This window comes from Manis javanica, chromosome 5 (genome assembly GCF_040802235.1).
Source record: "Manis javanica isolate MJ-LG chromosome 5, MJ_LKY, whole genome shotgun sequence".
Lineage (NCBI taxonomy): Eukaryota > Metazoa > Chordata > Mammalia > Pholidota > Manidae > Manis > Manis javanica.
The window spans coordinates 5,083,484-5,098,278 of NC_133160.1; the positions used below are offsets into that span (position 1 = coordinate 5,083,484).

The 14,795-nt window shown below is 36.1% G+C and overlaps 1 protein-coding gene across 5 annotated transcripts; it reads right to left on the reverse strand.

The window, feature by feature from the left end:
• Positions 1–1,973: 1,973 nt before the first annotated feature.
• SPO11 (SPO11 initiator of meiotic double strand breaks) lies at positions 1,974–14,784 on the reverse strand. 5 transcript variants are annotated; one of them, XM_073238086.1, is made up of 13 exons: positions 14,528–14,784; positions 12,584–12,697; positions 11,147–11,235; positions 10,651–10,717; positions 10,320–10,428; positions 9,893–9,979; positions 9,166–9,202; positions 8,719–8,822; positions 6,443–6,542; positions 6,100–6,137; positions 5,114–5,190; positions 2,889–3,000; positions 1,974–2,393 (listed from the first exon to the last, which is right to left on the reverse strand). In XM_073238086.1, the coding sequence occupies exons 1-13, from the start codon at positions 14,656–14,658 to the stop codon at positions 2,274–2,276; spliced, it is 1,185 nt and encodes a 394-aa protein (XP_073094187.1). In that variant the 5' UTR covers positions 14,659–14,784; the 3' UTR covers positions 1,974–2,273. The 5 variants fall into 5 exon arrangements, with proteins under 5 accessions (XP_073094187.1, XP_017504386.1, XP_073094189.1 ...); XM_017648897.2 differs by having other exon boundaries at positions 8,719–8,828; XM_073238088.1 differs by lacking the exon at positions 14,528–14,784 and adding an exon at positions 13,996–14,505 and having other exon boundaries at positions 8,719–8,828.
• Between the last annotated feature and the right edge of the window lie 11 nt (positions 14,785–14,795).

Below are 14,795 nucleotides of genomic sequence, written 5' to 3' on the forward strand. Positions count from 1 at the left end.
TATAGCTTTTCTTCTTCCTTCCTAATTACAACCCTTAAATAGAATTCGTGCCTCATATCGAATTTACCAAGTATCATAATTCCTCCAGGCGGTAAAGATACCTCGAGACAAGTGCTGGGCATAGAAGCCACAGGGCATAAATCTGCAAAGAAGTAAAAAGCTAACCTTTGCAAACAATATGGCTTCTCTCTCACTTACCAACTTTACATTTCCCTGTATGGCCCCGGAAGATGACTGGTTAGCCAGAGATGGGTAAGATTCCTCAAGGGAGGAACAACCTAAGACAGGCACAGTCGCAGGGGGGCCATCAGGTGAGAAATTAGGGATCAACAGAGGTGAGGCTCAGAACCTCATCCCCCCTGTTTTGAGAGAAATCTTCTGCATCCGTGGATGTTTTGCTGCCCTTGTCTAGCCTGGATTAATACTTAGTCCATAGGCACACACCTGATCATCTGATCATCTACATTTGCTTTCTTACAGCACTAAACTATGTTTTCTACCTTTATCTTGCATCTATCTATCACTTCAGCATTTTATTTTAAAAAATAATAATAATAATAATAAGGGAGAAATGTGGGATGCACATATAAATCAAGTATAAAAATCAAACGAATATTCATATCTGACCTGATTGTTTGTAGTTCATAATGCGTGATTAAAACTGAAAGTTTCTGTGATGACTGCCCTTGCACTGTTCACCATGTAAGAACTTATTCACTATGTAAGAATTTGTTCATCATGTAAGAACTTGTTCGTTGTGCTTCAGATCGGAGACTGATGAGAATTAGGCTTGGGGTGGATTAATGATTGTGCATTGAGTCCCCTGTACAGAATTTTATTGTTGTTAACTGTTAACAACCATTTGATCAATAAATATGAGAGATGCCCTCTCAAAAAAAAAAAAAGAAAAAAGAAAAAGGACCTAGCTCCTACAGCATCTGTGAAGATGAAATTAGTTAATGTTCATAAAGCACCTAAAAAAAATACCTGGCACAGAGGAAGTGCTATGTAAGTATTTTCTTTTATTATTATAATACCTTATAAATACTTACTAGAACCTCTTGAGTAGGGCCAGCTTCATGAGCATGCAACTGAGCAGTGACACAGGGCCCCAGGCTAAGAAGGACACTGCTTGCACTAATTCTCTGTTTCTGTCATCTTAAAGTTCTTCATGACTTTTGAACAAGGGACCTTATACTTAAATTTTTTACTGGGTCCCCTATATTTGGCCTTTCTTTCGAGGTAGATGGTGTGATTGTCCCCATTCTGCCATGTCTGGGTGTAACTACTGACCTGTCATAGTTCTTGGGAGAGTTAAATACGATAATGTGTAAGCAGTAACTGGCACATACATGTTCTCAGGAATGGTATCTATTACTAACATTTACCCAATATTTCTGATCTTCTCCTATAAATACATATTTTTGCTTACAACTATAAGAAACTTTTCAGTTCAGTTTAAGTTTACCGAAATTACAGAATAAAATCAGAAAGCTCATCTCTGCAAAAAGTAAAATCGGTTTATGAGGAGAAAAGATCAGATCTTTACTGCTATAGAAAAGCCTTATTAAGATTTGAGGCTTCTGTGAAGAAGTTCTTTGCCCTATAAACTTAGACTGGAGAAGAATTCAAATGACCTGAATTTGGGTGAGAACTGATAAGACTCTGGAGAAAATTTTCAAATAAATAATTATTAATGTAAAAAATATGCTCAAAAGTGAAATAAAGTGCTGAGGACTACATCAACCCAAATGTTTATTCATAATTAACTTTACTAACTTCATAAGTAAATAAATGGGGTATGACCCTTGCACTATGAAGACAAAGGAAAATGTAACTAAGAAGAAACTGCTGGACTCTATGACTCATTTGCAACTCTTCAAGTTTAAGTTATTACTATTTTTGTTAATAACAAGATACTTCATCCTTTACATTAGTTGTATTATAGAAAGTAAATTAAATGTTTCTGTAGATTTGATGAAATGGATAAATTATTTGTTCAAGTAAAATTTAAAAGCCAAAATAATATATATTCGTTTATATTTTACTTTAGAACACAGGATAGAAATCAGTGTCTACAAGGAAGGATAAAATAAAGCTTTCTAATGAGAATTAAAGAACAGCATTTTTGACAAAATACATAAGTAATGGAAAATTATTTTATTTTACTCTATGGAATTAAGAATATATGTTCATTCCACAGCAGTTACTACTACTGAAAACAAAACTAATGAAAAGCCTCTTGCAATCACAAGATATATTTGAATATATTTTTATATCCATCCTCCAAATTTTAATTTGTTAGGTAAGTACACTCTGGAAAGATAATCTGATGAGAGGAAGGTCAAAGCTTGAATTTCTGCCTTCATTTTAGAGTCTGCCATTATTTCCATCTGTCAATAAAAGTAAAATATAATCATACCTGAATCCTCTGCTATAGTTCTGTCAACTCATACTAGTAAATATAGACTTGTTTTATTCTCCAGAGCCATGACCAATAACCTTCGGTCAGCCAGAATATTCTAGAGCTGCTACAGCTAAAACTATCAGGAGAATATCCAGTAAGGATGCCTTCAGTGACTAGGAGTGGTTTGGGGTTTTTATAACTTCTGTTTCTTCTCCCTCTGCCCCATAAACTATGACGTAGCCATAAACAGTGTTTATATAACTATGTGAGGGTAACAATGCTCCATTTACCAAATAAGCTGATCTTATCTATTAGCATTCAGAATTCCATGTTTCAAAGACCATTTATTGCCAAACAACACCCACGTTAGTTGTTGGTTATATGAATTTCAGGAAGGATTTTCAAAATATTTTGTGAATAGCCATGACTAAAATAAAAGGCAATAAAACATACAACACTTGAATTTTAATAAGAAGCATACTTCTTTTCTCCAAAATGGTTGGCAAGTAACATAAGGTCTTTTCAGGATACTGTCGAGTTTCATCTGGTCCTGTTTTGTCAGTGGAATTAAAGTTTCTTTAGGTATATTTAACCTAGAAGAAAAAAGATGAAAAAAAAACAGTAAAAACAAAGTTCTCCTATAACTTGAAGGTCATCTATATTTCATTTGTGTATCTTGTACTAATTCAAGAAACTCAGGAATAACAGATAAGAAAATTAGTACAGATACACCTTTTAAATACAGAATTTGGGGGATCTGGCATGTCCTAGACCAGCAAGTGTTCCAGTTCATAACGGAGGTCTGTTTTAAGTTGTTTTCCTTCACAGCACACTCATGGGATGATGACAGGAAGACAGACACTGGTTACAAAACAGATGCTGGCAGCCCTAACATTATGTGTGTCGACACCACAGCAGATCCAAGCTTCAGTCTTGAAGAACTGAGCTCAGAAAAGTGTGGCAAGCAGAGGGATTCACTGTGGAATTTTAGGTTCCACTGAGCGCTTAATTCTTTGTAATTCACTGAGAATCTTCTGGGCCATGGAAGTTGCCCTATCACTTTTCACTAATGTGCACATACGTGCACATAGACATACATGCACACACTTATCTAATTTTAAATTTTAGAAGAGTAGATAGTAATTTTATCTTGGCACATATTTTAAAAATAGAACACGAGAGGTTCAGGATCTATGGTGTGGACTACTTTTTGAAGTCACAAATCCCAGATTGCCCAGGAGAGCTCCAGTTTCAAATAGTCTTTTTCAATGTCCTCATAACCAGTTGCCCATGGCAGCTCCTGGATAGGTGATAATTTGACAGAAAGGGAGGCCTTTTCCCTCGAGACCATGTTTGTGTAGCTTTCACACTGTTTTGTCTCTGATTGTACGTTTCCTTGGAGTGGCTTTTGAGGGCACTTGTGGAATCTGTGACATGCAGCCAGAGTTTCTCCAACCCTTCACCTTAATAATTATCAGATCACTGGTCCTGAATTTGTGTAAGAAATTATCTTCATACAAATAGATCACCCCAAGGATTTAGACCATGACACATACACTAAATTGAACAGAACTTTGATTCTACAGCAAAAATATTCAAAAATCAAAAAATGATAATTTATCTTGTGCTCTCATTTTGAAAGAAGTGTCAATCACCCAAAACCTGATCATATTCCATACTTAGGAAACAAGCACCTGTTACCAAGGTTTGCTCATTGCTCGAAAGAAACCCAATAAATATGTTTAAGTTCATTCTCACCAGCCAATTAAACAATAATTTCTTAATATCACATTAGCAACAATGAATTAAAGTCCTATGCTGAGGGATAAATGGGCTCTTATTCTCTAAGGAAAACAAACAATTAGCCTTTCAGAGGACAGTCAAAACCTTAAAAATGTGCATATCCTTAGACCCAGCAGTTCTGGGACTAATTAAAGATGCAGGCAAAGATTTAATTATAAGAGTATCTATAAAAGCACTATCTATCAAAACAGAGATTTGGAAACCTAAATATATAGTTATGAGGAAATGGCTGAATGAACACCAGGACACCCAGAATTGGAACTCAGTAATAGAAAACATTAAAATGAGGTCATACAAATGCATTTATTGATATGGTAAAGTGATCACACTCTGTTGTGTGAGAAAAGCAGATTCCACAATAACAGAGTATGATCCCATTTCTGTGAAAATGTTATGGCTATGCAAGGGTAAAGCTGTTCACCTGTAGGGGATTTTATCTCATCAGTTCATGATTTTCTTTCTATAATGAACATATATATTTTAAACTGGCCAAAATGTAGGTTCCCAAAGTTCAAGTAATCTTAAAATGAGATTTTTTTATGAAACAAAAAAAATTTACATCTTTAGTAAGATTGATTCATATGGCAAATGATGTCACTGATTTCATTTAATTAGATTCAATGTCTTATATTTTCTAAGTACAAAAACTTTACAAAATGTTTAACCATAGAGGTGAAACAAAACATGTAGTCTAGCTAGCTGGAAGTTCAATTAACCAAATTCATTTGTTAAGTATTTTAGTAGCTGAAACAGAAACATTGACGACTTTAATTCATAATTATATAATCCTGAGACATAGTGTACAAAAGAAAAAACGTTAAAAGCTTTCCCTTGGAGTAACATTTAAGGCTTATTGTTATATATGAGTCATCATTTCAAATATCCTACTTCGGCTAAACTAACCTTTTAAGATCAGAAGGGAGGAGACCAAGCCATCTAATAGCTGGAACTGTGAGATTATGGGCTTCAAAAGACATGGCCTAAAATAAAGAACAAAAGCATATTAGGTAAGGCTAAATTGCAGAGAACTAGCATATTTGCTTTTGCAGCCAAATTTTTTACTTATTAAGAAGGACAAACACTAGAGACTTCACATTCCAAGAGCCCAGAGAAGAAAACCCTCAGGAGCTTTGCTAAGCTGGACTTTTGGTGAAGGTTTTACAACTGCTGTGCAATATTTCTGTACTAATTGTCTCTAATGTAAAACTAAAATGAGCTTCTCTGAGCTGCATTTATTGTTGTTGGTGATTCCATATCTTGACCTCTTGCAGCGCCATCCTCTTTATCAACTATAAACAGGGACACTCAAGGTGTATACCAGTGGTTCCCAAACTTCAGCAGGAGTCAGAATCACCTGGCCCACCCCTAGAGATTTGGTAATGGGAGGTCTGGATGGGGACTGAGATTTGCATTTCTAAGGAGTTCCAAGATGCTGCTGGGCTGGGACCATACTTTGAGAACCACTGATGTATGGTTGTTGCAAACGCTAGTGGTGTTTGAAATTTGGTGTTGTTTTCATTTCTACTTGTGGTGGGAAAAAAGGGAGTAGGTAAGGTCAGAACTCAAGGCTGTATAATTTCCAGAGTATACTTGGTGATCAGACAGTGTTACCCTGAGGCCCTGCGGTTACTTCAGCAGGCCAGGAAAGCAGAGGATAATAATGTCTCTTGCCCACAGCTCATCCCACTGTGTCATCTATGATCACTGGTCATGCTGGAAGTTAGAATCACAGCCACTGAAACAGACTAGCCCTAGATTAGGACAGTCGTCCCTTGGTGCAATTTGGGAGTCCCCAGTTTACTAGGGGCTGAAGAGTAAATGCAGGACTCACCCCAATAAATATAAAATATCTCAACAGTGAAAAAGGAAAAATACTTTTCTATACTTACCATAGATCCATACTTATAGATGCACATTATTTCTATACCTGTTAATAGAAAGTTACCTTTAAAATTAGTCTTCTTGTATATTACAGGTTAAGTAATTTGTGTTCTCAAATTATATCAAATATCTGCAATTTTTTACTTAAATGGACATTACCAATTACAAATTTATGGTTTGGCTAATATGGCAAAAATAGCAATAAGTTGTCTGTAATGGTTATAGTCATTAATTTCAACCTAATAACCATATTCTTTAAAAATATTTTATGAAAGTGTTGTAAGAGCAGAAAAACACTACAGATATGATTTAATTATGACTGTCATTTCAAATAATCCAATGATAAATTACCATGTGGATCAGCATCTACAAGAGTGAATATAGGAATGTGGAATGTATCCCACAACTTCTTGACAAAAAGTCTTGTGTTCAGATCAGGTACTCCTTTTCCCTACAAGCAAGATTAAAATTATGCATTTCAATTCCAGTAGAATAAAATTGATAAAACTACATCCATATTTCATTAATAAGGTTAGATCCCCTCATCTTAAATTTCAGGTGGTGGAAGACTGGTGTTGACTGTGAAAAAATGTACACTATATACAATAGGATGAAAAAGCCCACATACATTCATAACTTTGACTCAATTATCCCAGTCCTAGGAAGTAATCCTGAGGAAGTATCTCAGCAGAAACAGAAACAATACAGACTTGACATACATGAAGATGCTCACTGCAGTATTATTTAAAATGACAAAAACTACTGTAAATAGCCAAAATATCTAACAACAGGGGCACAGAGAGGCAGTAGAATACAGTGGTGATACGCACCAGCTTTGGGACCAGACAGCCCTGCTTGGCTTCTCAGCTCTGCCACTTTTAGCAGCATTAACCTTAACAAGTAACAAAACCTCTCTGCAGTTTGCAGCTAATACCTTAAAAGTTATTAGAGGAATTAAATTATTTAATAATAATAAAGCACTTCAAAGAGTCCCTGGTGTAAATTTAGGATATCATAAACCTTAGTGGCAGCTTAACGTTATTAAGGTGTTAAAACCACAATTATGTAGAAAAATAAAGGGCATTACAATTATGTTAAGAGAGAAAAGCAGAAAACCAAGTGAACTATGGAGCAGAGGAGGAGATTAAGAATGGGCTTTCAATCAGACAGCTCTGAGTTTAAATCATTAGTAGGTGATGTTGAGCCAGTTTCTTAGTCTCATGAGGCTGTGGCCTTATTTATAAAATTGGGATAAATATGCCTGCCACACAGTCATGGCACTCCAGCACTGCAGAGCTGCACTATCAGAACTGAGTCCTGGTTTTGAGCAGCCACAGGATTATGGTAAGATACCTTCCTGCACCCCAGTCCCCTATTATTAAAATGGGGAGGATGACAGTACCTACCCTGTAAGGTTGAGAGACTTCACAAGTTGGTATGTGAAAAATAGCAATAAATGTGAACTCTCATTACATAAAGTGCTTAGCAGAGTTCCTGGTGCATCATGAGCACCTAGTGAATGGAGAGTGAGCACCTAGTGAAGAAGAAATGTGACAGAGAGACACACCTCAAGTGCGTCTCCCACGCAGATGTGTTTTAACGTGATTCAGACACCCAGGGCTGAAGGGAGACCCAGGCCCAGCAGCTTTCTTGGTCTGTCATGGCTTGGCTCCCAGTCAGCCCAGCAATCCTGTGTTCTCAGCAGGGAGGTGTGAAAGGGGAAGAGGACTTGGCCTAAGAATGAGCCTCATGACACCCTGCAGAGGTTTCTTCAGGGGGTCAAATATGGCCTCTGTCATTTATGAGGTCTCATCTCCACTTACCATCTCAGCTGTTGTCCCTTCACTTCAACCTAGGCAGGTGCCACTACGATTTCCTCCCATCATCTCGAACGTGTGTTTCTAAAACTCACCCAGAACCTTTCTTCCAGAAAGAATGAGCCTCCCTGCCACGTTTGGAGTAGCTTCCAATGGTGATGTGCGGTTAGTGTCCACACAGTAGTCATTGTGACTTGCTCCTAAGATCCCGTGGGTCACCAAGTCCTTTGAATTGGTCTTGGACATGCCCTTAGTTTCCGTCCTTTCTCCTTAACTATTCTCCTTTGGCTCCAACATCCAGACAGGCTCCTTGACTCCAGTCATCCCCCCCCCCATCTACTCCATGTGTAATCGCAGCATAGGCTTCTCTGTTTTTCGATTTTATTTGTACATTTATGTTTAACAATAAAAAAAGCAGGTTCCTATTAATCGAATTAATGAAATTGCCTGGTGTGAGGAAGAAGGAGCAACTCTTGTTCACTCAAAGTGTCCAAAGCCCCAGTGTTAACTGTGGAGGAGTCAAGACAAGTGGCCCCTGTGGGGATGGTGTGACGTGACACCCAGAGCCTGTGTGAACTTACTGTGCTGTTAGGAAATTGCTGGCATTTAAGAACTGGGACCATTATCTTGATTTTAATCAGGTTTGAGGATGTTTAAGTAAACACCTTGGAAATTCTCATCTGTAACCCCAAAGGATGCATCATACTGGTAAGAGAATGTTGTGCAAGCTGTATATTCTTATAAATCCCTTTGCCACTCACAAAAGTAGTTATGTTAGTCTTGGAATTGTAGTAAAGGTAGATAATATACCGTGACCATGATGCACGGAGACATTTTATTGCAAAAGTTGTCATCTAGGAGTCGCTGAAATGTTGCATCTTTTTCTACAATTAATAGAAATTTCGCATCTGTAACTAAATCTGTGAAGTCAAGGCTGATAAGCTGAAAGCAAGAGAATTTCAATTTAATCATCAACTAAATAAAGGTGCCATATAGATCAATCCACGAGCAGTGTACATACAGTATTTTCATTTTTACTTTCAAATATATAAACAGGTACCTATTCATATATTTGAATATCTGTTTCTCCTACTAGATGGTGGGCTCCTAAAGGAATCCTACAGAAGGGATCATAGTGTGTTCATCTTGGCCACTACATGGGTCTACCCCGATGGCTACACATTATAAAGGCTTGTTTTAATAAAGGAATGAATGAATGAACATTCTAGAAGCTTAGTTTCCCCACTCAAAGGATACTCCGAATTCCTTGAATATTAGACGGCACAGCAACAGCCTAAGTTAACAGAACAAGACAGTTTTTCTTTTAAATGAAAAGCAAGTATAATCATATGAAAGAACTTATAACAAAATCCTGTATTTTCATTTTTCTTTGAATATGTCAGTCATCAGAGGTTGATTCCTCCAAACAGATTTACTCCTCGGTAAGAAAACCCCCATGACCCAAACTACTTCCCAACAGGTGAGAATTTCTTGGAAACTGTGGAAATGTGGTTTAAAAAGCAGAAACTGAGGAAGGCGCGGCTTCCTTCTGCTGCAGCTTCCAGGTGACATCTTCCTCATTTCCAAACTGGGGAGTTGGCCCTTTGAGCTAGTTTAGTATTGTGCGCTTTCTAGGTACCAAACCCTTAGAAATAGTTTGGTATTAAACATATTAATTTCAGATCCAAAATATTTTATGATGATTACATAAATAATCATGCCAAGATGGTCAAGCCACACTCTCCCTGAAAACTACAGTACGTTTTTAAAAGGAATATATGTGCTTATTTCAATATGACATTTGACAATTGGCATATTTTGAGACTATGTAATGTACAACCCTGAAAGCATATGTCTATTCATTCTTCAGTTTCATTTTAAAGTCTTAAACTCCAGAGTATATAACAAAGCAGGAAATAAAATACTTTAAAAAACAAAGGACCCGGAAAAGAGTTAAGCATGTGAAAACATTAATGATGCTTACAGTCGTACCACAGGTACAATGCACTTTGGTTCCATCTTCCTCGATAAACCGTAAATTGCCAGCAATTAAACCTTTTGATGTAGATAACTGAAAAAATAAGACACATTTGAAACCTTTTTCATTAATATATTTTATGCTGCTAAGTCATTCCTTATGTTCACCTCCTAAATCATATGTATTTTAGCTCAGATTAGAATTTAAGAAATGAAGAAGAAAATATGTATGGCTATAAAGGAATAAAAATATTTCATCTGTTTTGTTCCATTCATCCAAGGGAATATATTGAGAATAGATTATTTAAATTCACAGGGAGAAAAATATGGTATCAAATAATATCAAAGGTACAGATTATATTTATTTTTCTATTATAATTTTCATACAAAAATTTTGTTTTAAAATAAAATGTTTTGTATTAAATGCTACTTACTATATGTAGACTCCTCCTTGGCACTTTTAACATACAAGAAATGTCATTGATAATATTGTCCACAACCGTCTGGCTACCAAAGAGTTGGCTGTCAGTGTAATATATGTCTCTATGAAAATTAAATTTACATTTTTAATTAACCATATTCTCTTTGGATATTGGAATATTATTTGAAGAAAACTTTAACTGGATGAAACACAACATATATAAATAAAGTAATCTAATACCCATAGTCTAGTCTTATGCAACTTTTCAAAACATATAATGCAAGTTAATTGAACTAAATCTCACATTGCATTTTAAAGATTGATTTACCAAAACAAGTATTTACCTTTTGGTTGCATAAGTGTTGCTCTGTACTAATTTATAAATCATGGACAATATTTTAAGAATTAGAGCTGGAAAATAAGATGCAATAAACAAATTACTAATCATTTATTAATTCAAAACATACTGATATCAATGATTTTAACCATCCCCAGTTACTTTCCATAACATTTTTAAAAAATCACCTTTCCATAAATGGAATATTGAGTACAGAATAATAATTGCCTGAAGAATCAGATAAAATTAATTGCTCTATATGCAGCAGAACTGAGAGAATACTTTTCCCCTGGATCAAGTACCTTGAAAATTTATCTTGGAATTATAATCTGCTTCTGTGGTTATTGACAATGCAAAATTCTACAAATTTATTTTAAGTACAAAAGTGGTCTTGTACTTGATCACCTATAAAGAACAAGTATAATTACTTAACTAGGAACAACTAAACTCAGAAGGTAACCAAATTTACTTTTCTTACAAAACTCTAATAATGATTAATTTACCAAAATTTTTAACTGATTTTGGTGAATCACTTTTGATTTTTCTTGTGGTACAATGAGATGCCATCTGAAGACCCACAGAATCTTCAAACCTGTCATTTTGTTTTAAAGCCAGGAAATAAAATAAGAAAAAATTAACTTCAGGACACCAAACAGCATACATTTCATGTTCTGCACATCATTTCAATTTACATTTCTTCTCAATGTGAGCACTGTAGCTTTAGGATAACCTCATATATATATTTAAATAATTTCAGGTGGTAATTAGGTAATTTGCTTTGTCACATACAGAGGCACTAAATGTTTAAAATAAATGAATTAAATACCTTTGATTGTGGTGGGTGTGTCTGTGCATGTGTATTTATTTCCTGGGAAGATATTTAGTGTTTTTGAACTATTTAAAAATATTTTACAATTTTATTAGCATTTTTCTCATTTCAATAATTTACTCATTTAATAATTTTATTTAGTCAGTTTTGAAATATGCTATTTCTAATTTACCTCCGAAGTTACATTAAATGAAAAAATAACAGGTTATTAAACCGAACTGCCGAGCCTGTCCTAAAGGTGGCAGAACATACCAGGCAAATAGACCAGGTGTCAGCTGCTTCAAGGCTTAAGGAAATCCATCTTGCAAAAAACAATGCAAAATATGATTCAAAATTTTAAAGGTTATACTAATTACATTGATCATTAAAGAACAGTGACTCAATAAATTTAATTTTAATAGTGACTAAGAACAAAAATCACTTTTATTTTCTATATTTTAATCTGCTCTTCCTATTAATCTACTTAAATACAAACCAGTTGGCTTGAAAGGCTACTGATAAATGTTTTAATTAAAATGATGTAATACTGGCTTTGAATTAAATTTACTTTCATTCCCCTAACTCTTAGAACTATTCTTGTAGTGGTTTTCATTATTTAGTGGAAAGATTCTATAGGCTGAGGATCTGAAAAAACTAACTAGGTTTAAGGACTTTGATAAAGGATTAAGAGCCTTTGAAATGTGCTCTAAGTTCAGGACACATTTCTTTTGGTCTTGGTATTATGATTGGTTTAGCTCCCCTGAGCAAGTGGTTTGTTTTGCGGTATGGATGAAGATTCAACTGTTCATATTTTCCCCTTTGGAGCGTCAGAAAGCTTAGATCCAAGTTTGGCGCCTATGTTTAGCAGGACGGTAAGGCTTGATCATATGCATTTTTAATTCGACCTCATTTGGTGTTTGTTTGGGTTCCTAGCATTGTTTTCCCTTTGCCTCATAAACTTCTAATTTATGTAACCTGCTTCCACAGTGTGCATTTTTTAAACCTCCTTAAATCCTTTTGACAGAGAAAAAGCAATGAAAAATATGAAATCTGACTAGAACTCTTAACTCAAATAAATTCAAATAATGACAGAGATACAACATTTTAAAAATAAAAAATGAAAAATGCCCACTTTATATTCTCCCAGCTGGTTCTGTTGTCTATTGTGAATACAGGTGCTTCATTTCTTGCCAAGCTCACGACGATGTCCTGGATAACATTCTCTATAGATGCAAGAACCTCAGAACTGAAACATAAACACACTCTGATTTGATATGAATTCTTCCTGAAATCTTGATAGTACGTAACATTTCTCCAGATCAATACTAAAATAAGTTTTTGTTTCATTGGTTGTTTTTTAAGACTAGGTAATCCAGGTCAACACCGATCTCTAAATTTTTTATCAGTGCTGCATTACAATGAATTTCCAGTGGTTGCTTACAGAGAAATTTTATTTGCTTGTAATTTTATTTCTAAAACAATTACCAACTGAATCTCTTTTAGATGAATGACTAGACAATTTATAAACATATTTTAATCTACGCTTCCTATTAACCTACTTATATAAAAATTCTTTGACTTGAAATGCCACCGATATTGTAATTAAAATGACGTGATATTGGCTTTAAATTTCTTTCTCAAAGATGCAATGCAAAAATATTTCAAAAGAAACACATTGCTGTAGCACATTACCTAATGGATCTCATGCCTCAAATCCGCCCTGTTGAATTATGGTGATACAACAAGAAAAATGTTTAATCACTACCATCAAAAGACTTGGCAGTGATTATGCAAAATATTACAGCACAATTTTAAGACTTAGCCCAGTTTCCTGTCAGCTGACTTCTAATTTCACAAGCCATCAGCTTCAAAAAATGTTCAGTTATAAATACCATTAGCCTACTGCCTAGGAAGAGAAATCAAATTAAGTCTAGAAAATTGGCAAAATGTTGCATGTCCTAATTTCCACAGAAATTTCAGAGCTTTCATTGAAAATGCATGTATTAGAAATTTTGAAACGTTCACTGTTTTCAAATATCGAAAGGTAAAAATGGACTCAAATACCTCATTCAACTTTTCAGTTTGAATAAAAAAGTTGCAAGACAATAACCAGCTTTAAGATACAATCAAGATGAATTTATGTCTGAAATGGAAACGGAGCTTGCTCTCCTTTCCCCCCACCCCCCTTCATCAATTTTACCTCAAACTAAATCATTTCATAAGGATTTTAAGATATTTTAGGTGTTATTTTGTTGTTGCTGGTGGTGTTTGTTTTTTTTTCATAGTTGCTTTGGGCTTAACAGTAAAAGACGGTAATTTGCGTAGGCTGAAAAACTTTGCTGATAAACCAGAAAAGCAGATCAAAGTAGCTAAACAGAGCATTTTAAGTAAAAGTGGTCAATCATGTAAAGATATGTTCTGTGGTTAATTCCAAGCTGGGTTGCTGGAGAACCTCAGCAATCGATTTTATCAGCATCAGGTCTGACCTGAGCTAACCATCCAACTGCTTTAATAGATGTTAAAAAAATCACTTAAGATACGTACTTTTTTTCTACTTCCAAATAAAAAAAAACTGTTGTCTTTTTATAAACCATGTAACAGGTATTGACTTCCTGGTTTATTCTGATAAAACCAGTCCATTGAATGAGAATTCACATTTTTCCCTCGCTTCCCCCCCGCAACAAAAAAATTACTGAAAGCATTTTTAAGTTAAAAATATAATGCCCCCTGCCAAAAGCTTTTAAACAAATACAAAGCCAAATTGTGCCCAAACTCTCTGAGGTAAGATCTTAGGACACCTGCTAGCCCAGCTGTGGGGATGCTCCAGGAACATTCTAGAAGAAACCAAGGGGCAAGTCACCAGAGTTTTGGAGTTCAATTGTAGGAATTAAAAGCAGGCGAGAAGGGAGAGCTAAGGCCTTTCTCGGGGCTCAGGGGGCCGCCCCAACACCAGAGCGGCGCCCCTTAGCCACAGACGAGAAGAGGTGCCTGCTAATTCCTCATGGAGCACCTCCAGCCCCGGCAAAGTTCTGGCTGTAACCCCCGGGCACGTGCGCCCCGTTAGGCGCCCGGATACCTAGAGGCCAGGCGCATGTCCCCGCCCTCGGGCTTCCCGCCGCCTGTCGTTAGGGAGGCCAGCAGGGAAGCCCTGTGCTGGTCCAAAACCACGAAAAATGAGGTCTCAGGCCCCATGGGAGCAAAGGCCATGAGGGCCAGTGGCAACGATGAGCTGCAGGACCAGGAAAAACCGCTCAGGCCAATCGCGCTTGCGGAAGTGCCCCCAACAGAGAGGCGTGCCTTTGCTCCCCAGCGCTTTCTGCCTGCGGCCGGCACGTGCACAATGG